Source organism: Lepus europaeus, chromosome 8, assembly GCF_033115175.1.
Source record: "Lepus europaeus isolate LE1 chromosome 8, mLepTim1.pri, whole genome shotgun sequence".
Taxonomy (NCBI): Eukaryota; Metazoa; Chordata; class Mammalia; order Lagomorpha; family Leporidae; genus Lepus; species Lepus europaeus.
Window position 1 is genome coordinate 21,577,259 of NC_084834.1, and position 26,775 is coordinate 21,604,033.

The window sequence follows — 26,775 nt, forward strand, 5'->3', positions numbered from 1 at the left end:
CATGGAGTTGAATTTTTAAAAAATATTTATTTTTTTGAAACGCAGAGTTACAGAGATGGGCAGAGAGAGAGAGAGAGAGAGAGAGAGATCTTCCATCTGCTGATTCACTCAAAAAGTGGCCACAAAGGTCAGGGCTGAGCCAAAACGAAGCCTGGAGCCAGGAGCTCCATCCAGGGCTCCCACATAGGTGCAGGGTCCCAAGCACTTGGCCATCCTCGGCCATAGCAGTGAACTGGATCAGACATGGAGCAGCCAGAACTTGAACCAGTGCCCACATGGAATATTGCTGCCCCAGGTAATGACTTCATTGGCTATGCCACAAAGCCAGCCCCATGTAACTGAATTTTAATGACACAGGATTTATAAATTTGCCTAGATTTATATATCCCAAAGTCTGAGTTGTATTTTTGGGAACAGATTTTAGGTGTGCTTGTTTTTTCTTCTTTTGGGGATAATTTGTGTGAGCATGATTGTCAGATATTACTAATTGTAGTCACTTTATATGATAATTTAAAACACTAGAATTAACCTATGTTTATATAATATCACTTATGATTAACCCATTAGTTTCAAATAATTTAACATCTAATAGTGTTTTATTTGCTTTTAATGAAAAAGCAATGACATTCAATTTCTATATTGATTTTATTACAGCAGATATTGGCGGTCAACTAGGCCTATTTTGTGGGGCCAGTATGATTACAATCATAGAAATTATTGAATATATATTCACAAATTTCTACTGGATATGTATTTTCTTTTTGCTGAAGATACCTAAAATGACAGAATGGATTCCTCCTCACCAGAATAATTTGGGGACCAAAAACAGGATAGAAGAATGCTAATGTTCATTTGGAATGAAAGTGTTTTTCTCTTCACAATAGTTTATTATGGCTGATTCTTTGTTATGTTAACTGTATTATAATTTCTCAGGAGTTCAATAAAAACCATTCTCTTTATACATCTACATATATATCGATATTTATTTTACATATAAATGTGTGTAAATATATATAAATACAAAATAGTCACTCTCTAGCTTTTTTCACAACCATACTCCCAATTATATGACAGACATTTTATTTTTTTTCAATGAATGAATATTTTAGTAATAAAAACTCAGCCTTTACAGAGAAATATATAAATTACATCTAATAAACTATGAGGAAGTATGATAATTATTTCTTCAAGAAGTTATATGTATAGTTATACTTCATAAAAGTTCTGAGAATAGTTAAGTCCACTGATTCAACATAATTTTTTTATCCATATAGTTTCATATAATTGACTTGGAGGGGCAGAAACCTATATTTCCTACATTGCTGGATATTTAAAGTAAATCTACTTGGAAATAAATTAAAGCTATAGTATATTGGTAATGCATGGATTTTGTCATTTCTTTATAAGTACTTCTATGTATGCATTTCATCTAGAGTGGACATTGAGAAGTGGCAATGCAACCTTTACACTTCAGGAAGTCAACCTACTTTCAGCCCCTTATTGGAATACTCATCCAATCAATGGTGAATTGCTCAGAAATCCTCTCAAACACATTCAAGAAATAATAATCAAGCCAAAGAATTCTAACCCTGAGTTCATGTTGTAAAGTATTGCTGGGTTGTATTTTCCTCCAGGACACTTGAGAGTTAACTCCTGAAAGTTTTGAAATGTTGTTTTCAAGTCCAGTGATAAGCTAGTGCTGGTGCAGTGGGAACAAAATCAGTGCAGTTTGATGGCATTCAGTCAAATTAGGAACGTGTATGTCTCATGATCCAAAGGACCCAACCTTGGGAACATGGGCCAGAGGAATCCTATCACAGAGATGTGATGTGCTAGGATGTTCACCATCGACAGATCCATCAGCGGTCAGCAGTGTGAATGCATTCTGAAAAGTCTAAGCAGGAGGGAGACTCTGTGCATTAAATGTGCCTACAAGGATGTTAATAGATTATAAAGTTGGGGGCCGGTGCTATGGCTCACTTGGTTAATACTCCACCTGCAGCACCGGCATCCCATATGGGCGTGAGGTTCTACTCACGGTTGCTCCTCTTCCAGTCCAGCTCTCTGCTGTGGCCCGGGAGGACAGTGGAGGATGGCCCAAGTGCTTGGGCACTGCACCTGCATGGGATACCAGGGGGAAGCACCTGGCTCCTGGCTTCGGAATGGCGCAGCGCCGGCCGTAGCGGCCATTTGGGGGATGACCAATGGAAGGAAGACCTTTCTCTCTGTCTCCCTCTCACTGTCTATAACTCTACCTGTCAAATAAATAAAAAAAAAGAAATAAATAAACCATAAAGTTAAAATTCTTGGTAGAAAAACTGAGGATAAAAGAAAAAAGTGGGATTAAAATGCAATAGTCTTTATGCAAATAAAATATGTACACATGGGGGTCAAATGTGGGTGTCTTTTTCTCCAGTTTTCCTCTAGCCTTTCTTTTTAAAAATTTTAAATGTATTTATTTGTTTGTTGATTTATTTTGAGAGAGAGAGAGAGGGAGAGAGAGATCTTTCATCCTCCGGCTCATTTCCTGAATGCCTACAACATTTGAGGCTTGGCCAGGTCAAAGTCAGGAGCCAGGAATTCAATCTGAGTTTCTTGCTTTTTCACTTTTTTAAAGACTTATTGATTTATCTGAAAGGTAGAATTAGAGAGAGGCAGATGCAGGGGCAGAGAGAGAGATCCATCTGCTGATTCACTCCCCAAAAGGCCGAAGCTGGGCCCATCTGAGGCCAGGAGCCAGGAGCTTCCTCCAGGTCTTCCAGGAGGGCCCCCAAACTTGGGCCATCTTCCACTGCTTGTCCCAGACTACCAGCAGGGTAGGGAATGGAACAGTCCGTATACAAACCAGTGTCCTATGGGATGCCAGTGTTGGCGTCACAGATGGCAGCTTCATCCATTGTGCTGCAACACCAGCCCCTCAGTCTGAGTTCCTTATGTGGAGCACAGAGATCCTACTGCTTGTACCATCACCCACTGCCTCCCAGAGTCCACACCAAAAAGAAGTAGAACCTGGAGCATAGCTGGGCCTCAAACCCAGAAACTCCAACATGGAATGCAGATATTCCCAGCGGCACCCCAGCTGCTTAGCCAAGTGCCTTCCCAGAATAGATATTTAAAAAAACACACATAATGAACATTTAAGTCTCATTTCTCTTAATTCAGACCAGCGAACCTGGTCCCTAGACCCTACACCAATGATGTTACTCATGTGAGGTGGACAATGCACCATGTTGCAAAAAATAAGGTTGACTTTCAAACCCTGAAATCAATACAGCAGAAGCACCATGAGAGGAAAAATGAGCTCTAAGGAATTTTGATGTCCCCTGATTGTCAGTCTACCCTTGTTTTAAAGAAGCAAAAGCTTTAGACTACCAGAGGTAAATGCTATCCTTAGACTTTGCATGATAAAGCTCTGGCCCCTGAGAAATTAGCAAAATGAATTGAAACAGAGGAGCTGAATTAAGGAGGAAATGCTGTAAACAGAATACTCTGCTACTGCTAATCACTTTAAGTGAAAGTGAAATCACACATGAAAGAAAGGAAACAAAGCAAAATAAAAGCAACGTGAAATTGGGTCTGGTATTGAAACAACCACACACATATGCAAATCTTTGGGCCTTATTATAGGCCAAAACATTCTGGTGGGACTCTGGAAAGATACAATGTTTCCTCCTGAGGCTACTTCTTTTTGATGCTTTATTACTAAAAGCATGGTCTAAATATAATTTTTGTTTGTCAACAGTAATTTTAAAAATCAAATAAATAGGCAAATAAATAAAAGTCACAAGTCCAGGGAAAAAAACAAATAAATGGATAAATAATAAAACTCACAAGGCCAGGGGAAAACTGGACCACTCGGCTGAAAATTGTCATCAACTGCTTACAAAACTTTGCCATCTGAAGACCGCAAAATAAAATCAGCGTTGGGGCCAGTGCTGTGGCGCAGCGGGTTAACGCCCTGGCCTGAAGCGCCAGCATCCCATGTAGGCGCCAGTTGGAGTCCCGGCTGCTCCTCTTCTGATCCAGGTCTCTGCTACGGCCTGGGAAAGCAGTAGAAGATGGCCCAAGTCCTTGGGCCCCAGCACCCGTGTGGGAGACCCGGAAGAAGCTCCTGACTCCTGGCTTCAGATTGGCACAGCTCTGGCATTGCCTCCCCCCTCTTTGTGTAACTCTGACTTTCAAGTAAATAAATAAACCTTTGAAAAACAAATAAATATAATCAGTGTTGACAGGGATTCAAAGGAGGAGAGAGTTCTAAACCAGTGAGATTATTCTGATTTTTTTTTTTTATTTGAAAGACAGAATTACAGAGAGAGGTAGAGACAGAGAGAGAGGTCTTCCATCCTCTGGTTCACTCTCCAATAGCTGCAATGGCGGGGGCTGTGCCGATCTGAAGCCAGGAGCCAGGAGCTTCTTCCATGTCTCCCACGTGGGTGCAGAGGTCCAAAGACTTGGGCCATCTTCTACTGCTTTCCCAGACCATAGCAGAGAGCTGGATTGGAAGAGGAGCAGCCAGGATTAGAACCAGAGCCCATATGGGATGCCGGCGCGTCAGGCCAGGGCTTTAACCTGCTGCGCCACAGCGCTAGCCCCAGTGAGATTATTCTGGATGACACTGTACTGGTTGATGTATGCCATTATGTACTTGACAAAATCCACAGAAGGTGCAAGACTTAATTCCAATGTCAACTCTTAAATTTAGCTAGAAATATCAATATTGATTCATCAGTTGCAACAAACCTACCACAATAATACAAAACGTTAATAGTGTGGGAGATGGGAAGTGGTTGAAGGGGTATGTGAGAACTCTGTAATTAGCGCTTAATTTTTCTTTAAACCTAGAACTACTCAAAATATATATTTAAGCAAGAAGGATTAGTGCCTAGTGGTGATGGATACCCAGGCTGGGGGAGTGCATTTGTAAGAATACTACATGCAGATTAAATGATCATAATATGTCTTCGGTAATTGAGAACACATTTGCATCATTCCTATGTCCTGGCCAGAGTTCTGTGAATTCACAAGGAACTTTTCCTATTGTATATGCAATTGGTTGGGAGACAGATGATCAGTGTTTCGTAATGAAACCTGGAATCATGTGTTGTTGAAAATTTGCTTCTGGAGCTGGCACTGTGGTATAGTAGGTTAAGTATCTGCCTGTGGCTCCAGCATCCCATGTGGGAGCTGGTTCAAGTCCCAACTGCTCCACTTCCAATCCAGCTCCCTGCTGATGGCCTGGGAAAGTAGTAGAAGATGGCCCAAGTGCTTGGGCCCCTGCACCCATGTGTGAGACCTGGAAGAAACTCCTGGTTCTTGGCTTTGCATCAGCCCAGCTCCATTGTGGCCATTTGGGGAATGAACCAGAGGATGAAAGACCTTACTCTCCATCTCTCTCTGTCTGTAACTCAACCTCTCAAGTAAATAAATCAATCTTAAAAAGGGGGAGGAGAGAGCAGTGCTGTGGTATAACAGGTAAAGACGCTGCCAACAGTGCCGGCATCTCATATGGGTGATGGTTCAAGTCCGGCTGCTCCACTTCTGATCCAGCTCTCTGCTATGGCCTGGGAAAGCAGTAGAAGATGGCCCACTTAGGCTCTGCACCCATGTGGGAAACCCAGAAGAAGCTCCTGGCTCGTGGCTTCAGATTAACACAGTTCCGCCCATTGTGGCCAACTTGGGGGTGAACCAGCAGATGGAAGACCTTTCTCTGTCTCTCTGTCTCTGTCTCTGTCTCTGTCTCTCTCTCCCTCTGCTTCTCCTTCTCTCTGTATGTAATGACTTTCAAATAAATAAATAAATCTTTAAAAAAAGAAAACAAAAGAAAATTTGCTTCTTGAAGCCTGTGGTATGGCTGTGCTCTACCTACCCCAGATGGAACAGAGTGTTGTGGGAAGTGGCCTCTGGAACTACCATGGGAGCAGGAAATGCATTTTATATTGAAAGACATCTTTCACCAGAAGTTGGGGAAATAACATGATAGAACTACTGAGGTAAGCTGTATAAAGCAAAATTTTAATCTCTTCAGTGCAGGTAAATGACACAATATAAGACTTGCTTACAAGCCTAAATGTAAATAAAATGAGTGGACAGTAGTCCTAGGATGAAGATGTATTTTTGGAAGGAAATCCCCATGGAGATGGAATAGCCAGATGTAAAATAATGCAAATTTGGGAAAGTTACATACACAGTTCAATTACTCTAAAAAAAATCTGCAAAAAAGTACAAAACAATGGACAGAGGATAGAAATACTGAGTTCAAGAAGTAAAGAATTATCAGAAAATTTGTGAGATGTTTGGTGACATCTAGCTGAATTAGAAACGGAATCAGAGCACCTCATTGGATGATAGAGTTCTGGTTGTCATTAAAATCTTAGTAGTTCTAATTCTATGCATCGAATACATTTGAAGTTGCTATAATGAGATTTAGGAAATTTCTGGGGGATATATAGAGGGAGATATAGTTAAGGGCTGAGTTGGTTCTGTGGTCTGGCCTCCAGCCATAATGACAAATTGCCTATGGAACTCAAGAACTTACAGCAATGTACTTAGCTCATATCAAAGATAATGGACAATCAGGCTCAGCACTGTGAATAGCAGAAAACACCTGCCGTTTCATTTTGGGGGTGTTTATAAAGCAACAAAGAAACAATATTTGAAGTCTAGCTGCATTGGAGAGTAACAGCCAGTCCCCCACCCCGAGGACAGCCAGGATCAGTGGATTACAAAAGTGGAGAGGCTCCAGAACCCAGGGGTCCAGATAGTCTTTCTCCTCTGCACATCCCAGTTCAGTGTCTCCACTACATGAGGAGAGATTTCTGGAAGTCACAAGACCACTTATGCGCTTGGCATGAATCCTTCATTGTAGCAGACTGTGTGTTCATCTCCAGTTACATATCCGGTTGTTTCTCTTTGGATATTTTCTCTGATTTCTTCTTTCCTCTCAATTCCCAGGGCCACATCCCAACCCCAATCTTTATGCCTAGAATTTGACAACGGTCTTCTAGACCTCTGCATTTCCCGTTGATAATCTCTTGTCATCTTAGAAAGCCTAAGCATTTTATATATCCAACATCATTTAAAAACTTCATTCCTGGGGCCGGCACTGTGGCGTAGCGGGTAAAATCACCTGCTGTACTGGCATCCCATATGGGCGCCGGTTCAAGTCCCAGCTGCTCCATTTCCAATGCAGCTCTCTGCTATGGCCTGGGAAAGCAGTAAAAGATAGCCCAAGTCTTTGAGCCCCTGCACCCACATGGGAGACCTGGATGAATCACCTGGCTCCTGGCTTTAGATTGGCGCAGCTCTGGCCATTGAGGCCATCTGGGGAGTGAACCAGAGAATGGAAGACCTCTTTCTCTTTCTCTTTCTCTCTCTCTTTCTCTCTCTACCTCTCTGTGTAACTCCAACTTTCAAAATAAATAAATCATAAAAAAGCCTTCATTCCCAATATACTTACTCAAGGCAGTTCTTTCTCATAAATTTGCCATGATGTTTCTCAATAGAGTGTCACATTTCTTCCTCTCTGAGTAATAACTTTCCCTGTCATGGAGATATCCCAATCGTTCCCATTTTTGAAAATTAAATTTCCCTCTTCTCCTTCAATCTCAATTTAATCCCTTTTTGTCAAACTATAATAAGGCATTTCATCAGTATCAAGCAGTTTTTTCTAAAATTATTTAAGTGTTACAGTAAATAAGTAGATAATTGAACATATTTTACATAGTTCAACATAGAAAATTGGATATAATCAATCTATAATTTTTCTTTTTGGCTATTAAATATTTGAAAAAATTGAAAAATTTAAAGAAATAATGAAATCTACAAGAAAAAATAATAGAAGCACTTCAAGACATTGGGGGCCGGCGCCGCGGCTCACTAGGCTAATCCTCTGCCTTGCGTCGCCGGCACCCCGGTTCTAGTCCCAGTCAGGGCACTGATCCTGTCCCGGTTGCCCCTCTTCCAGGCCAGCTCTCTGCTGTGGCCAGGGAGTGCAGTGGAGGATGGCCCAAGTGCTTGGGCCCTGCACCCCATGGGAGACCAGGAGAAGCACCTGGCTCCTGCCATCGGAACAGTGTGGTGTGCCGGCCGCAGCGCACCTACCGCGGCGGCCATTGGAGGGTGAACCAACGGCAAAAGGAAGACCTTTCTCTCTGTCTCTCTCACTGTCCACTCTGCCTGTCAAAAAAAAAAAAAAAAGACATTGGGGTAGACGAGGATTTCTTGAATAAGACATTAAAGTGCAAGTAACAAAAGCAAAACTAGGCAACTTGGATTATACCAAAGTCTGAAGCTTCTTCCTAGCAAAGGAAATAATCAATACAGTAGAGACACCTGACCAGATGGGAAAATATTTCCAAGCTACTTATCTGACAAAGGATTAATATCCAGATTATGTTAGGAACTCAAAAAAGTCAGCAACAAAAAACAATAAACCTAGTTAAGAAATGGGCAAAAGACTTGAATAGACAGTTCTCAAAAGAAAAAATACAAATGGTCAAAAATACTCAAAATCACCAGCCAGCATGAAAATGCAAATCAAAATGAGATATATTACCTCACCCCTGTGAGCATTGGTTGTCATAAAAAATACATAAAAGTAACAAATGTTGGTAAGGGTGTAGAAAAAGGGAACCCTTATAGACTATTGGTGGGAATATAAATTAATGCAGCCACTGTGGAAAACAGTATGGAGATGTCTTGCAAAACTAGAAATAGAGCTGCTATATGATATAGCAATCCCATTACTGGGTGTGGATTTAAAAGACATGTACTAATTCTATCAAAGAGATCCCTGCTCCACCAGGTTTATAGCAGCACTTTTCACAATAGCCAAAACATGGAATCAACTAAGGTACCCAGCATTAGATGAATGAATCAAAAAAATATGGTATATAGACACAATGGAATACTATTCAGCCATTAAAAAGTATGAAATCCTGTCATTCGCAGCAAGATGGATGGAACTGGAGACTTCATGTTGCATGAAATTAGCCAGACACAGAAGGACAAATATCACATGTTGTCCCTTATATGTGGAAGGTTAAAAAAAAAAAAGATGACCAAAACACAGTCTACACAGAAATATTTACTATTACAGGCTGAGAGGTGGTAGAAGGAGTTGGATAAAAATAAAAAAGTAGGGGAACCTGGGTGGGTATGGCTCATTAATTGTGACAAATATACCCATATGAGATGCTAACAATAGGGGAAACAGGGTGAGGGGTATTTGGGAACTCTTCCTACTATTAAGTCACAGTTTTTGTTTTGCAAATTTAAAACTTTTCTGAAATTAAATGTTAAAAAGGAGCTTTATGACTTTTATTATAGCACTAATGTATTTTTAAACAGCTCTTTTAAAAATGGCTTACATGTGAAAAAAAAAAGTAATGAGCTGTATTGAGTGAGTCTTGCATCTCAAGCTTTTGCTAACAACTTCTGGTAAATTCAAAGGCATGTGGTAAGGATACCTGCTCTTGCTAAAATCTGAAGAGTTCCTATGGTTCTGGTACATTTTGTTGAACTCAAGTAAAAATGGCTCCCGTGTACACACTCATGCAAATCTCCTGGTAGTTGTCTTTCACATGATTCTCCTCCAGTTAAACTTTGGTACTATTCCTGTCAAGTGCAAAAGGAGTAGGTTGGGTTGACAAGAAAAGAACAGGAATACAAATGAAAAAAGTATCTAATGTGGGTGGTAACTGAATGATGAATAGATCTTTTTAAAGAGGCTCAAATCTGTCAAAAGATAATAGGTTCTGACTAGCGCTTTATAATTGCTTCCATTAAAATATTGCAAAAGAATTGTCAAGTGAAAATGTTAAAATCCTTTATCATCACAAAAAAAAACCACATTAACTTGCTAATGTTAGCAACTTACCAAAAAGTCCAATCTCTTTTTCTTAAATATTTTTCTAGAAACTCTCATTATAATGAACTCATTTTCCTTTATTACGTTTCTTGCCATCATTTATATTATGTTGTGATACATAGAAGGTGAAAGTTCAAAAGAAATGCTCTATTGACTGCATATTGTAAATCAAAATAAAAGTATAAACACACATGCTTTTGTTTTTAACACAGTGGCCACTTGCAATTTTAACCATTCAGCTACTTTGCTTGTTTTGTTTTTATAAATAACAAGACAATCAGTCAACAAGCAATCAAGTATCAAATGACTAATCATTTTTAAGGAAGATCTAATCAGTAGCCTTTCTATCTAGATTTGCATGTCTGATGTAGCTGCCAGCCTCCTTTGACCACTAGACATTGGAATGTGGTTAGTCTGAAGTTCAGTGGTCTGAAAACATACAATATACATTGAACTCTAAAGACATGGGACAAAATAAAGAATGTACAATACATAATTGACAATTTTAAATGGATTCCATGTAGAAATGATATTATTTTGGCTACACGAGGTTAACTAACATATAATATTATAACAAAGTCTACCAAATTCTCCCCACCTTTTGAAATTTGGCTATGAGAAATCTTTAATTTAAAGACACATGTCATTTGTGACTCATATTTTTGTCTCATGTTACATTTCTATTAGACTGTGCTGACTGAGGCTACTTCTGCAATTTTTATAAACAGACTTTTAAAATACTATGCTTTGGAGAACAATATCTCCTACTAATAAATCAAGCAATTACAACCACCTCACTATTTAACACCCTGTTCTATACTTACAACCGAGGATATGAACACATTAACCAGATACATTTCAAAAACATCACTGCATGTTACAAATGGAAAAAGCCTTCAACATGCCAGACACACTTAATCCCCCAAATCCTTCATCCCTGTAACTTTTCAAACTCCTGGCTCGTTTGAATGGGTCACCAGGTGTTTTGTCAGATCCTGAGCCTGACCTTGACATACTTCTTGAGACTTTTATTTTCTTCAAGCCCTGACCTCACGTTCTTTTAGATCCTCAGAAGCAAACTCTTCCTGAACGATACCCCTTCAGAATCCCAGTTGCCTGGCAGTGTTCAGCCCTTACACTGTAATTATTTTTACACAAAGATAAACAAATTCTATTTGGTTCCCAACACTCAAAACTGTAATCACAATGTCAGGTTTAGTCACTGTTGTTCAGGATTTATGATTGCCTTATCCCATGGGTAGATGTAAATTATATTAAAATTGATTCATGTTATGAGGAAAACCGCAAAGGGAAAGTATTTACAGTTTTTTAAAGGAAGTGTTTTGTAAGTTAATACTTTCATGTGACTTTTTTTCCCCTGATGATCTAAAACTGCTTAGTAGGGACTGCTGTTGTAGCTCAGTGAGTTAAGCTTCTGCTTAGCACACCAGCATCCACATTAGAGTGCCTGCCAACTGGAGTCCTGGTTGTTCTGCAGCCAATCCAGCTCCCTGCTAATGTGCTTGGGAAGGCCGCAGATGAGCCAAGTACTGGGATCCCTGCCACCCCAGTGGGAGGACTGGGTAGAGTTCCTGGTCCCTCACTTTGCCTGGCCTAGCAATAGTAGTTACAGTCATTTGGTGAGTGAACCAGTGAATGGAAAGATTCTCTCTCTCTCTCTCTCTCTCTTTCTCTCTCTTTTCCCTCCCTTCTTTCTGTTGCTCTTTCAAATAAATGATAAAGTTACCTGGTAGGCAAATGTTGTCACTTTATAAAATGAGCAATAAACTTCATTAGTAATAATTACATTAATAAAAATCAAACTATGTGTAGCATTTACTGATGCTTACACTGTTTAATTTTTAAGAGATAGTTTTCAGTCCAAAAGGATGATGGATAGTTGGGTAATTTAAGCTGTACTGGGGTCTACTCTATTGCAGTTACTGTGTGAGAAGGAAGACAATGACTGCACTACATAAATTTTTCTTCCCTTGTTTTTAGGCAATCAAAAACCCCACTCTTTAATTAGAGAATTTGAACATGCTAAGGCAGTTACCTATTTTACAGAAATACATAGTCTTCTACATTAGCGTGAGGTTAGTCATTCTGATTTTATTTAAAAACAAATCTTCACCAGGCTTTTACCTCAGATCTGTTTATTTCCTGGAGGTTAGCTCTCAAATCCCTCAGTTATCTAGTCAGTGTTCCTAGTTAGAGTTAAACCAATCAGAAAAAAACGACCAAAGTCACAGCAAAAACACAGTGGCATTTTTGCCAAGAAAAATGATGGAATTTTGTAGCAGGGATTAACTTAAGAGATCATCTTGATGTATGCATTAGGAAATCAGTCCTAAGAGGTTAAATAGCTTGTGAAGGGCACAGGGCTGGCCTTCACAGAAGTGGGCCCAGGATCTTGACTCTGTCCTGTGTTTTTGTTTTATAAATCTTCATTGCATTTTTACTCTCTTACAAGGTAGAAGTAGCAAAGAAGACAAGGTGCACTTTTATTTTGTGAATGTAAAATAAGTGCTATTCATGTTCTCCTTCTAAATAAACACTACTTTCTCATTTGTATTTGGTAGTTTTTAATATGAATTACATGCAACTTAGTTCACTGATAGTAATAATGCACAAAGCTCTCTCTTCTATGCAAACTGCTTGTTTTGCAACTTCTATAGCTGCCTACAAAATTAACAGGAAACAGCTGTGTGAGATTTCTGAACAAGATAATTGCAGAGAGGTTTCGCTCTATATAGATGATCATATCTGGTAGAAATAATCATTTCCGTGACATCTCTGAACCTGAGGAGGAGGGAGGGCTCAGGGTTGCACACAGGAAGTAGCCTTTGGAAGCCCACGGTGAGCTCCCCTATGGGATTTGTTTCCTTCCCCAATTCCAAATAATATTCTTTGCTGCCCTCTAGAGGTTCCAAGAGCCACTAGCAAAGGAGAAGAAAAACAAAATTAAGTAGACAAAAAATTCTTTCTGCCCCTTCAATGACAATGAAACTAAAAAGTTTAAAATAATAAACTGGTTCAGAAATATACAGGTACACAAATATGTGTTCAACTGTAAGCTCAGAAACATGTACATAATGACAACAGGGGATGCAGGACCTAAACTTGCAAAAGGGACTCAGGCAAACAAAATCTCCAAAGAGAGGAAACTGGGCTGAGTCTTGAAGAGAAACGAGTTTTCCACCAAAGCGTGAGTGGAAGGCATTCCAGAGAGAGCAAGGGATAACACCACAAAGGTGCCAAGCAGCCCACGCTAGTAAAGGGGACAGTCTTTGTATTCTTTGCAAATGAGTGGCAACCATGTGGTCTCAGGAGGAACTGGTATTTGTGAAAAATCACTCTGGTAGCAATTCGAGGGTGTGAAATGAAGGGGGAACAGACAGGAGGTAGACAGATTTGCAAGGGAGATTCTGTAATTGTTCATGTGGGAGATAATGAACGCCTGAACCAGGAACATCTAGTCAGAATAAATCAGACTTTTTAAAAGACATTCAGGCTAGAGTGGACATAGGGCATAGCAGTTAAAATGCCAGTTAAGATTCCCATGTCCTGCACTGGATTGCTTGGGTTCAATATCCTCTCCAGCTTCTAACTCCAACTTCCATCTAATGCAGACCCTGGTGTGATGGAGATGGCTCGAGTGATTGGATCCCTACCATCCACACAGGGGAGCTGGGGTTGAGTTTCTGATTCCCATCTCCTGCTCCGCCCTTCCAAGACACATCTGGCATTTGGGGTGTGAACCAGTGGGTAGGAGATTCGTCTCTTCCTGTGTCTTTGAAATAAATGAATACTTTGAAAAGCCAACATCCATGTTATAAAAATTAGAATATATGGTTTTCAAGGGCAGAGCTCTTTTGTTCATTGATGCCTCCCAAATCCCTACAACAGGCACAAAGGCACTTCAAAAAGTTCATGAAAATTGCAAATTATAAAAAACTATGGGGGCCGGTGCTGTGGTACAGTAGGTTAGTCCTTTACCTGCAGTGCCAACATTGCATATGGCCACTGGTTCTAGTCCTAGCTGCTCTTCTTCCAATTCAGCTCTCTGCCATGGCCTGGAGAAACAGCAGAAGATGGCCCAAGTGCTTGGGCCCCTGCACTCACATGGGAGATCCAGAATAAGCTCCTGGCTCCTGGCTTCGGATCAGCGCAGCTCTGGCCGTTGCGGCCAACTGGGGAGTGAACCAGCAGATGGAAGACCTCTCTCTCTCTCTCTGTCTCTGCCTCTCTGTAACTCTGCCTTTCAAATAAATAAATACTTCTTAAAAAAATTAAGAACACATTATAAAATCGTTTTACACTAAAATAAACACATTTTTTAATTCCAATTTTACATGAGCGTTTTGCAGCCCTGTCAACTGTAGTTTTTGAGCCTTCGTGACTCTCCTTTAAAAGAGGCAAAATGATTATTCTTGCTTCACTTCCAATCTCTCAGGTTACTCATTCCCAAAGTTCTTTGTCTTGAATATACTTCATCATTACAAGTATCAAATATTTTAATTATCTGCTTTTCTACCACCCCTAAAATGTTGGGAGCTACTTAATGAGGCTTAAGTCATTTCATATCTATATGTGTATCTCCCCAATAAGGAGTTGTGCTTTTTGTCAATTTGTTAGTGCCAAAAATTAGCACTTAAGAATATGCCCATTTAAGAAGCACTATTAAAAATGTATAATAATGGCAAATCAAAATTAATTTAAAGTTTATGTTAGGTACAATGCTAAAATTTATACACAAAGTGGCACTAACAGAACTATAAATGAGAATGTTACCATCATTTTTTTGAAATAAAAAGCATCTAGAGACAAGTGGAAAAAATAATTTATTGTAGATTCTTTTACACTTTAACATGGAACATTTATACATATATTTAGGTGCTGATATGAAATACTAAATTTAAGACAAACATTTTGACACAAAAGTCATTGTACTATATTTTATAAAGATTGATATTAATAACTTATCAGAGAAATTCAAGAACAACAGGCCAATTTTTCCACAAAGAATGCATTTAACGTTGAAATTACACTAACTTTTCTGAATATGATGCCCTGGATGTAATCACATTATTCAAAGCTAGTAAAAGGAATCTCATTTCTGGGAATAAAAGGTTAAGGGTGGCTCTGGTTAGCAGGAGGACCCCAGTAGTATTTCTCCAGCTTTATTCCTGGATGTGGTGAGAGCCCCTAACATTTAGCCCAAGCTAGTGAAATACTCAGTATGAAATCATTGAGCTTTCTATAACAGCTGCATGTGGCAAATGAGTTTTAAAGCAAGGGATACAACACATAGGATAACATTTTAGAGGAACTATAATTGCCACATGATTTGAATGAGCAACCAAATGCTTTAGTAATTGAATGTGTATTCTCTATTCCCAGTGGGAAATTAGCATACATCAAAATATGCACTATTTTCTTAGCATGGTATATTACCTCTTACTTTGGGAGTTAGAAAATAAATTGAATTTTTCCTAAAACGTAGAGATCACTCCTTTAGAAAATGATTTCTATGATGATATACACCAACATGATATAAACACTGTCATATAGTCATTAAAATATACATATTTATATATATGGCATACTAAACAGATTTTGCAAACCATGATATATATATACACACAGATGGTCAAATACTGTTTAGCTTCACTTAATTAAATTCAACAAATATTTATTGGGTGCCTACTACTAGTGGATCACCACGTAGGTAATGCTTGTAGTAGATTTTAAGACATATGAAATTGACATCGTCCACATCATAAGCCAAACTAGATAATATACAAACACCTTAAAAATACTCAACAGCAGAACTGAAGTGGAATAATAATGAGAGATATACCCAGGAGGAAGGCTTGAGATAACTGAAGGGGAGAAAGAAGCATCTGTATTCTTCGGGAAGACTTGCTTGTGGGTTTGACGTGTTAGGAGATGACTGGAGCCGAATCTGCAGGCTCAGAGATTCAGCTCTCATCCTGCTTCGTTTCCTGAAACAATAAAAGAAAGGAAGATTGGCAGGCCATGATCGCAAGCCTTGTATTATGCCCTACACGTATTTTTCTCTCTCTTAGAGCAAGACCTGCACTCACACCTTATGGTGTCTATAAATTATTCTCATCATTATTCTAGTGAAATGATTCTTTGGGCAGCCCAGCATAGACAACCAACAGACAAGGAATGGTTTGCTTTCTCAGTAAGTATCCCAGGCCCATAGGTAAATTATTTAAAGCAAAAATAGCAGGAGAAAGATAAATATTTAAAGTCTTGGCATTCCATCCCTTTAGGACTTATGCTCTAAGAGCATTTTTAGGGAATGTGTACACAGAGAAACAGAAATATACTCCAGAGTCTTATTCTCTGTGGCCACGCCACACATCAACAGTGGGACAGGGTTACCGAATTCGCTTGTGATGTCACAAGGTGTGGGTCAGAAAGGGCTGGGCATGACCTTGGTGTGGACAAAGGCACTGGGAAGGGCACCACTCCAGTCTGCATGGCCTGGTGCTCCCAAGTGCTTTGCAGCACAGGAGTTCTGGCTGAAGCAAAGCGCACAAGAGACCAGGATTTCAAGCATATTCCAAAAGCTATCTGAAGGGAGATGCTGTGGCCCTCAAAAGAATTTTAAGCTTTGTGGTTAAGAACCTTCTCGAGAATTGTAGCCCTTGCCTAGCCCAGATGGTGATCTCAGAACTAGCTTGGGGGGATTGAGTAGAGAGGCTCAGGCTGTCTCCTCATAGCCCACTTGTCTCAGTGGTGCTTGAGACACATTGCAGAAAAAGAACAAAATGAACAGACCTTCTCAATCTAGTGCCCTGGTTACATTTCATTAGGGGCTGGGGCTGGCACTGTAGTATAGCAGGTAAAGCTGCTGCCTGCTGTGCTGGCATCCCATATGGGCACTGGTTCGAGTTCCAGCTGCTCCACTTCCAATCCAGCCCTCAGCTATGACCCAGGAAAGCAGTGGAAGATGGTTCAAGTCCTTGGACCCCTGTCCCCACGTGGGAGACCCAGAAGATGCTCTTGGCTCCTGGCTTCGGATCAGTGCAGTTTTGGCCATTGCGGGAATTTGGGGAGTAAACCAGCAGATGGAAGACCTCTCTCTCTGTGCCTCTCCTTCACTCTCTGTGTAACTCTGACTTCAAATAAATAAATAAAATCCTTTTTTAAAAGATTTTATTTATTTATTTATTTGAGAGGTAGAGTTACAGACAGTAAGAGGGAAAGACAGACAGAAAAGTCTTCTTTCCATTAGATCACTCCCCAGATGGCCGCAATGGCTGGAGCTGTGCTGATCCGAAGCCAGGAGCCCAGAGCTTTCTCCCGGTCTCCCATGTGGGTGCAGGGGCCCAAGAACTTGGGCAGTCTTCTATTGCTTTCCCAGGACATAGCAGAGAGCTGGATCAGAAGATGAGCAGCTGGGACTAGAACCGTTGCCCATATGGGATGCCGGCGCCGCAGGGGGAGGATTAACCTACTGCGCCATGACACTGGCCCCAATAAATAAATCATTAAAAAAAAAATCATTAGGGGACAAAAGGCAGCCAAAAGTGTATCCCCTAAAAGGCATTTCTTACGCTGCATTGCTCATTAATGCTTCTTTCCACTGCCGTACTTATCGGTTGATTTCTGTAAGCAAGTATTCTCTCCAGATGGAGCATATTTTCAGTGGTTATCATTTAACTCCCCATATCCTTGTTCTAACTTAAAAGCAAGAATTCTATTCCTGGGGTCATACCTCTGTTCCTGTATTTTTTCTGGATAGAAACCACACTTGCATTGGCTCTTTCTTGCCCTTCATGGACACTGGGCCTCTGTGCTCCAAGTGGAACTGTGGGTCGGAGTTTTCTGGAGACATGAGGCATCTAAAAGATGTCGCCGGGAGCAGGGACAGAAGGGTCCAGAGGTCACATGGAAGAGACAACAGAGGTGAATAGCGAGATTCATACGAAGATATGTTTATAACACAGAGCTTCAGACACAGTGGTCATGTCACGGACGGCTAATATGGTGGACTCATTTAGGGTGGAAATAACTACACAGTCTTTTCAAACCACACAAGCAGTCCTCTTAGGAACAAAGGGATGCTGTTTAAAGGTAGTCCATCACTCTCAATTATACCAGACACATTGTCTTGCAGTGAGGTGAATACCATCAAGACATTTTCTCTTACCTGTATGTATACTCAGACACATTTATCTTCCCTTTTTCTCCTGTGGTTTCTGTCCTGCTTGTGAGGTTGACGGTATTTCCAAAAAGACAGTAGCGAGGCATCCGCTGTCCTATGACACCTGTCACTACCTCTCCAGTATGTATCCCTATTGTTATCTGCAGACATCAAAGCTTTCATTAGTAACTCCCATTATTACCACATGCATTTTTGCTTACTTTATAGAAGAGAAAAATGTGGAGTCGTCGTACACAATTGCAACAATTTTCTATGAGGACTCCAAGCATACTATAGGTAACATCAAAATCCCTCACAGAATCCCTCTAGAGGAACATTCTGCCCCAAGAGACACATCTGAAGTCTGAAGATTCCAAGATATGAATCTCCCTACATAGGACACATAGGAAGAGGAAAAACAAACAAAAACACAGATAGAAGGGGCAGGAAGCTTTACCGCATCCTCATCACTTTTATTACCTGAGGCACACTAGATGCTTTCAAATAGGCAAACTTGCATCTCTATCAAAGAATCTCATACAATGGGCTCTGTAAATATTACAGCCATATTGTCAAGATGATATGGCCCCCACATTGGGCAGATAAAATTAGACTGATCAAAATTGCTGAGCCATGCCCCTCTTCCCCCTACCTGATCTCACCTGTATACGCCCACCTGCCAATTAGACTACGTAACCCTTCCCCTTTTGGAAGTGACTAAGAGGCAAGGAGCACCCAGGGCCTCCCTGCTCTCCCTTGCGCCTCTTGGGCACCCAGCCCTTTGGCTGTTTCTTGCCCTGTTTACCCACATGCCACGGTATCTGCGGCTGGTTCTGCCCACGTGGCTGCCCACACTCATCCAGCCTGTGGGCTCACACACGTGGTCCCCTGATCTGCTTTCTGCATGGTATGGAACTCCCGGTTCATCTTTCTGATCCCCCTCTCCCTTAAATAAAATAAATCCCTCACACTCCTTTGTATTTCTCTCACTTCCCCAAATAAATTCTGAGCTTTTACCATGTTGCTTAAATTGTATATATCAAAGTTTAGAATGCCTCTCTAAGCTTGCGACAAGAAACCCGAAATACTAATTTTAAAATGTACTCCCTGATATCAAAGATATCCTTTCTTGTACATATGAATGGTTACCTGCTTAAGAATATGAATTAGTTGTTAACCAAGGTATACTGCTGCTGTTATGGCTTCTATTTTACTTACTAACCTGAACAGATTCCCCATCGACTTGAACCTGGCCAGCAATTTCCATCATGTCCAAGGCCAGGTGGCAAATGGATCTTGCATGGTGGATGCATGGCTCTGGTAAGCCACTCACCGTCATATACTTATCACCAACAGTCTCCACCTAACACAGCACACAGACATGGTGGGCCATTAATTAGCATGAAAATGTGATATTTGCTACCCTACTAAACAAGTATTTTCCCACGGCTATCAGTAACTCTAAACTGCTCCACTCCTTTAATTCTCTTTAAATGCTGACACATTCAGCTCCAACAAGAGGAAGCTTTCTAATTACTTAGGATTTACACTCAGTAGCACTTGGGGTCTTTGATTAGAGGTATATGCAGACACTGAATTATTTTTTACTCCAGGAAGCAAATAGTTCTCACCTACTTCTGCTCCACTTATAAGTCACTAAAATAATGTATTGTCTTTACCCTGAGACTAGTGACGGTTTGATGGCACAAGAACCATTGCCGGAACTTCGGCGCTCCATCCATTTATTTTCATTATGTGCACACCAAGTGCTACATTGTACCTCAAAAAACCCACTGTAAAACAAATAGTCCTGGAGTTATAGTACCCCAGTTGCCTAGGGATGGTTTAGCTAACATTCTTGCCTTTACGAAGCAATATTCCACTGATTTCATTTCTCCAGTATTATATTTGCCCTTGAAACAAAGGGCAGAAATATCTTATAAATGTTTATCTTCCAGCCGATGTTATCTGAAAGTAAATCTGGGTTGTCAGTGCCCTCCTCCTCCTCTGACTTCTTTACGGTACACAGCATTTATACATTTTACTAAAAATGTCTTTTGCAGAGCACTAATGAATGCCATGTTTATATTACGTGTGATAAACCACCTGCACAGATTTTTTTTTTTAACCTAAGTGCAACTAAGTGAGTTACTGAGCATTTCATTTTAACCTGGAACTCATCTACTGGATGAAACATTCACCTTGCTTACAAGGAAAAGAAAGTTTTCTCCAAGAGGTAGCTATCATAGAAAACGATAAATACTAACTACCCAGAGGCTTGCTATAACGGAGCTGCAGAGCTGGCCAGGGAACTGTGCAGCGCCCCTACCAGGAAGACTCAGTAAAGCAGACTCAACAAGGGCCCTGCAGGTGGGCGCTAAACAGGACTTGCCTTATAAACAAATGGGTTTTTCCGCGAATCAGTCAGCGTGTCAAATCTGGTGTAGAGGTCGTTGAGGAGGTTCACAATCTTCATGGCCCCTTCTCCAGACGCGTGCTTGCTACAGAAAGCATTGAAGCCCACGATGCCACTGAAGAGGATGGTCACGTTGTCATATCTTTTGGCAGGCACTGGACGCTTATGTCTCAGCTCATTGGCAACGGATGGGGGAAGAACAGAATACAGCAATCTGGTGGGTGGGATGGAGGAGAGCCACTGTGAGGAAAGCTCGCAGGAGAGGATGAAGCAGAAACAGGGGAGACCCACAGGCTCTGGGCAACAGACACAGAGGGACAAATGAGGCCTCCTTGCCTCTCTCTTCCCTAAAGCAAAAGGGTGAAGTGTAAATATATAGAACAGACCTGAGCTCTTGGTGGTCCTAATGGAATTTTTCCAGTCTTGTAGTTTTTTTTTTTTTTTAATAATTTTCGAGCACAGACTATGATATAAAATGTTAAAGCTCTATTTGAATATTAAATGTGGACAGAACTGCCTGGTTTTAAAGAAAATATAAAAATAATCGCTTATAATCAAATCACCTTGAAAATTCAGTATCAACAAAAATGTCTCATCCGAATCGAACAATCTGCAAATTAACACAAGGATTCTTGAAGCACAACAACTCTGAATAAGCACAGGGAGTTTCAGGAAGTCAATGTCATCTTGGGATGAGAAATTGTCAGCTGCTCATGTTAAAGAACAGCCCATGGCTCTCTTCCCAACAATTCCCAAGTTTGGGTTCCTGGTCTGTTGGAAGAAGCAAGGCTAGAAACACAGAAAGCAATCGTTTAGGTGTAAAATGTGGTGAAACAGTTCTTAAGGGAAGTAAGGCAGATTGGCTCAATCTTCTAACAAGATAGCTTTCTAGTATGTAAATAATAAAAAAAGAACGCATGAGAACCTGGGTAAGAATGTCAGTGATGTAGTGCTTTTATTGACTATAGAGAACCAAGACCAAGTAGCATCCATAATGTATATTTATCAAATATATTATTTTAGAATTAAGTATTGTATTTGTTGCTTGCCCAATATTTTGTAATGGAATCCACCATTCACAGAAAAAGAATAGTTGTATTTTTTATTTGTTTTAAAAAGTTTTGTTTATTTTCATTTTATTTTAAAGGTAAAGAGAGTGAGATATAGGTCAAGAGAGACCTTCCATCTACTGTTTCATTCCACAAACCCCACCCAACACCTGGTTGGGCCAGGCCAAGGCCAGTAGCCTGGAACTTGATCCCAGTCACCTATGAGGATGGCAGGGTCCCAAGTACTTGAGCTGTCATCTCTTGCCTCCCAGAATACATTAGCAGGAAGCTAGATTAGAAGTGCTGGAGCCGGGACTCAAACTAGGTACTCTGATATGGAATGTGGGTATACCAAGCAGTGACTTAAGTGCTATCCCAAATGCCTGCTTCAAGAATCACTTTATATTTTGATATTTTTGCAAAAGTATGAGGGGACTTCTAAAATTTCTTGGGAAAATGAAATTCAAAGATGAATTTAGTTTGTTGAAAATAAATTATCAGTTTAATATCTTCTAATTTCTAAAGCAATTCATAGTTCAAGAAAAAGAGTCCTTTTAAAACATAATTGGCAATTCTAAGTTCATTATTCAGCGTAACTCTCGCTCCTGGCCAGCCCCTGGAATGATGAAGATGATCAGCACAGGACTCTTGAATGAATGAATGAATGAATGAAGAGTTGGACTTCAATTACAGATTTGGATTGTTCTCATAACTTGCAGAGAGAAGTTTTGGCATCTGTTCTTTCAACTTGGCTTCTAAAATTAGAAGATACATCTCCCCCTACCATTAAGACTGACTTATTTTCTTACACATAATTTCTTTTTAGAAGCAACGTGGAAGGTTTTGCATACTACTGCAGAGCTACCCCAGGGCCTGCACCCTTTTGGTCTGGTTACCAGTTTTGACAACGGCAGAATCCCAGTACATGAAGGATGAGCGGTGCACCTTCATTGACCACAAGGGTCACATTCTTACGTGTCTGTCTTTTTCTTTTCGTCTTCCAGGGCTCTTAAGGTGAGCTGCAGCCGGTCTGTGAGGATCTCCAGCTCCTGTGTCAGTTTGTACTCCTCTCGGAATTGTTCTCCCAAAAGAACCAGGTCACGTGTGGCATCGTGCAGAGGGATGTCACTGAGGTACAGACCTCGCCTTGTCAAATCGTCCAGGTTCATCACGCTGCCATGGAGAAATGGGGCTAGAATCAGTGACAACCCTGGGCCTGATGACTGTCCTCCCATTCAAAAGTCAGGCTGAAGAAACAAAACTGGGGGGATCCAGTGAATGAGAGGACTTTACCCTCCTAAGTACTTAAAGATCTATCAAAAAAGCAGTGAGACTGAGATGCACCTTTGCCAAGTTGCACTCTTTGGAGCCATCGGCCTAAATGGAAGTGTCATATAGAACACGACCCTATGAAATCTGCTCAGGTGTTCAAGAAAATGTTATTATTTATTGTCTTTTCACTTCTTCTTCATTAAAAGAGAGGAAACAATACCTCTCCACTCTTATATTAAGAATAATGCTGCTTCTTTTGATAAACTGGTCCATTTTTTCCTTAATATGTTCTATGAATCTAGTAAGTGGTTGCTTTTCACTTTTGAACAAAGTGATTAAAAGTCTACAACAAGGTATAAAACCAATCCTCAACACACATTTTAAGGATGTAAATGTTGTTCTGGTATGCGCTTGAACGTGCTATTCTTACCTCTGGTTCTCATTTCTGCTGTTCCTATTTTCTTTGACTAATTCTCATTTTTGAAACATTCTTGGATTTTGTTGAATTCTATTCATTTTAATAATTTACGTCATTTTGGGACCACATAGGTTTTTTTTTTTTGGATTTAGTGAATATCTGTAAAAAGTTGACTGCTGTTTAAAATTTATTCATTGGTTAAACTGTCTTAGAATTATGTTATGAACCTGAAATCTGTAAGCACAAAAGAATTACTTTTGGTTACTCAGAATAATTTCTCTAAATGACAAAACTGGATAATGACTTTACTAATGAATTGTAGATTAATAAAAATTCTCCCTGCATCACAGTCTCAGCAAAAACCTCAAAAGTCAAAGCAAATATCAGCATATTAATGTAGAAAACAAAAATAATTAAAGGTTTTATAAATTAATCCCATCATCTCTTTAGATTTTGATAAAATAATTGTGCAAGCTGAAGTTCACTTGCAGGAAGGTACCCATCTGGATCAGGGCCAGATCATTTGCCAAATGGTATACAAGATCTGCCCATGAGCTGGAAGGAAAAATAATGTACTTAAATGGAAATGAATGGTTAAAAATGCTCCTATTGAATTGGAAAATTGAATCATACTAAAAAGGTCTCACTATTCTAAAAAAAAGTCTATTATTTTAATGAATGATTAAAATAAGTGTTTTTCTAAATATAAACTAAGCTTCCTGGAATTAAGCAAATCTTCTTTTCTTGATCTCTATGGATCTTTCAACACAGATTTGCACATCCCTTATGACATTCTGTGAATGTCTTACTATGCAACGTACAGCGACTAACAGATGGCCTCCATGCTTTCTGCCTCTCTGCCTGCGTTTCCCATAAAACCTTCCCCTCCATGGACAGAAACTGTCCCTGCTGGGAAGCTGTCGTTCCACTGCAGTTCAACCTGCAGAGAGGCAGAACAAAACACTTACTGATGGCGTTGGAGACACCATTTGATCAATGTGGGTTATTCACAAAGAAAAAGTATTTCTATTCCTTAGTTTTTTCATTTTTATTTTTATAATATATACTTTCCAAGAAAAAAATTGCAACTCTTATACAGCCTCATATATTAAAATTAAAAATTTTAAATATATAATTAAATAATATTTAATGAATGTCAAATGTACTTAATTGATAATACATGTATTTGGTTTATGTAGTCTTTAATACTATGCCAATAATATTAAAGGTATTGTTACAAAGTTTGTTAAATTTGTTTCAGAAATTTTAAGACAGTCTCCAAGTGAAAATAGATCATTGTTGAGTTTGAAGCAAATTTTTAACCAAGTCTCCACCAAAACATTAGCTTCTTTGAGTGTACAACGAGACAGCTCACATACATTTTGGTTATACATAGTTATTAATACATAAAATCTCACCAAATAACTCCTGTAAGTGTCTTTTTCTACTGTTCTAGAGCTGAGAGATATTATTCATATTCTGAATGCCCAAATATCTGTTAGCAAAATGTTTTATCAAATTGGGAAAATGCAGACATAATTTTAATTTCCTTTGACATTTGTTACAAACAACATGTTGTATACAAATTTTGATTTAATAGCATGATTGAATACTGTATCTGAACTAAAGTAGTTAAATATTTTAATGTGAAATAGTTAAAATCCAGAAATACAATCCTTTCATAATTTTTACTAATGCACCACACTACTATAGAAATAGTCATCTCTATATGCCATCATATTAAGCATTTTACAGAATTGTTTTTCCACATGATGCTTCTTTATAAGATACACAAGTAATGAATTAGCCAACTGCAGAACAGATAGCCCACAGTCTAATGGCACTAATATTTCTCAAACAGATGTAGCTGTGGCAAAGCATAGTATTTCTTCTGAGTTTATTACAAATGCCCAGTAAGATCACCCTTGTGATGGAAAAGGGTTATAAAATCAAATTGCCCTTTGGCATATGTAAACAAAATTGAGTAGAATGGTATGAATTCCTTTGTTAGTTAGCCAGGGGTCCTGATATTCACTATAATGAATATGAAGGTTCTTACCTTGGTGAGCACAGGAAAAGTATGCTATCTGCCTCAGGTAAGTAGATCATTTGACCCTTGAGACGTAGGCAGCTGATCTCAGCCCCAGTCAGTTCATCCTCACATTCTAATTTCTCTACATCCAACAATCCTTCCTTTAAAGGTAAGATATGCATACGCATTAGTGCTTTTTCCCTAAGTTAACAATTCAGCAACAGAAGAACACCCAAGCTTCATTTCCCACAATTCCATAAGGGCAAGTAAGTGCATCTGTTAGAACAGGGGAGGGCATCTCATCAGTTCTGCTGGGCAGTAGGCACAGTGGCTCTGTCAGGACCCCACAGAAAAGTAAACTGATGGTCGCCTTTGAACTCCAAAAGGCAACAGCTGGGCTACTGTCCATCTGTGAATCTTTTCTCCCTGATTTTTCCAGTAGACTTACAACATACACGAGCGGACTTCAAGAAGTCTAGGGAAAACTGAGTCAAAAATTAAGTTTATTTTGGTGAGAACATTTTTTCTCATATTACACATTTTCCATAAACATTTTGTAGACCCCTTGTATTACAAGGTTCTGACAGAAAAAAAAAATAGATGTAGTTATGGCCATTGGAAAATGCGTACTCCAGGAAAATTGCTTTTGCTGAATTTATCCCAAGAATAGAAACTATGAGGTCTGGACACGACCTAAATTACCAACTGCATGAATGAATATCCTATCATTTTTCTTTTCCTACACAAATGGCACCAAGAATGATAAACAATTTAAAGAAGAATGAATCAGTGACTTTAGATGAATTTCAAAAAAAAGTTTATTAGTTCTGATTTCTAAAATAAGGCATTGTAGCTGCACAGAGAGTAAAATATGTCACTTTTATTACATGAAACTAAGCTGCCCCAGCACAACATTTTCTAGAAGTTACTTTTGTGACGTTTGACCAGCAGAGTTCAACTCCTCCTAGGCAAGCCAAAGATCAGTAAACAGGTCTCCCTTGGCGGTTCGGTTTTCTCACTACCTCACTCCAGAACAGAACGTGATAGCAGCTTAGCTGATATTCCCTCCTGATCACTTGTAATTTGTAACATGCCTTGCTTACAATTGATGAAATAATATCTACATTACCTTGCTTCTTAGCACAAAAACTGTATTGATGTGTGAAAGGATCCCATGGAAACTGATATCAATATGAGGGCGAACCAGAGAGAAGACGGACAAAAGGCTGCAATTCCCAGGCTGGAGCTAAAATGAAGATAAAAAACAGAGGAGACTGAATTAGTTAAAGCTATTTTTATGATTTTGACATTCGCATCAGATTAAACTGGCTTGATGATGGTCAAAATTAGAAAAACACAAGTATTTTGTGGGGAACTTACCTCAACTATAGACTCCAATCTTCACTAGGCAATTTAGTGAGTAAGTAACAATCAAATAATTATGTGAACACAACACCTAATATGGATTCAGATGACCAATATGCAAAATAAGCTAACAAAATAAACATTTTCCAAATTATTTAAGAAAGAATGGA

The 26,775-nt window shown here is 39.6% G+C and overlaps 3 protein-coding genes across 3 annotated transcripts in view; 2 read left to right on the plus strand and 1 right to left on the minus strand.

Annotated features, from left to right (window-relative positions):
* The window catches only part of ASIC5 (acid sensing ion channel subunit family member 5), a 39,035-nt gene extending 38,190 nt beyond the window's left edge, over positions 1-845 (plus strand). The window contains exon 10 of the mRNA XM_062199320.1: positions 655-845. Coding sequence (XP_062055304.1) covers positions 655-845 — 191 coding nt within the window. The remainder of the gene's footprint in view (positions 1-654) is intronic.
* Positions 1-26,775, plus strand: part of LOC133765234 (ATP-binding cassette sub-family E member 1-like) — a 1,116,285-nt gene that overhangs the window by 144,230 nt on the left and 945,280 nt on the right. The window lies entirely within an intron of this gene.
* The window catches only part of GUCY1B1 (guanylate cyclase 1 soluble subunit beta 1), a 52,888-nt gene continuing 40,839 nt past the window's right edge, over positions 14,727-26,775 (minus strand). Inside the window, exons 7-14 of the mRNA XM_062199453.1 lie at positions 26,370-26,486; positions 25,268-25,401; positions 22,494-22,691; positions 20,446-20,683; positions 19,276-19,416; positions 18,060-18,214; positions 17,625-17,751; positions 14,727-15,876 (exon numbers count right to left, since the gene is read on the minus strand). Coding sequence (XP_062055437.1) covers positions 15,853-15,876; positions 17,625-17,751; positions 18,060-18,214; positions 19,276-19,416; positions 20,446-20,683; positions 22,494-22,691; positions 25,268-25,401; positions 26,370-26,486 — 1,134 coding nt within the window. The 3' untranslated portion in view covers positions 14,727-15,852. The remainder of the gene's footprint in view (positions 15,877-17,624; positions 17,752-18,059; positions 18,215-19,275; positions 19,417-20,445; positions 20,684-22,493; positions 22,692-25,267; positions 25,402-26,369; positions 26,487-26,775) is intronic.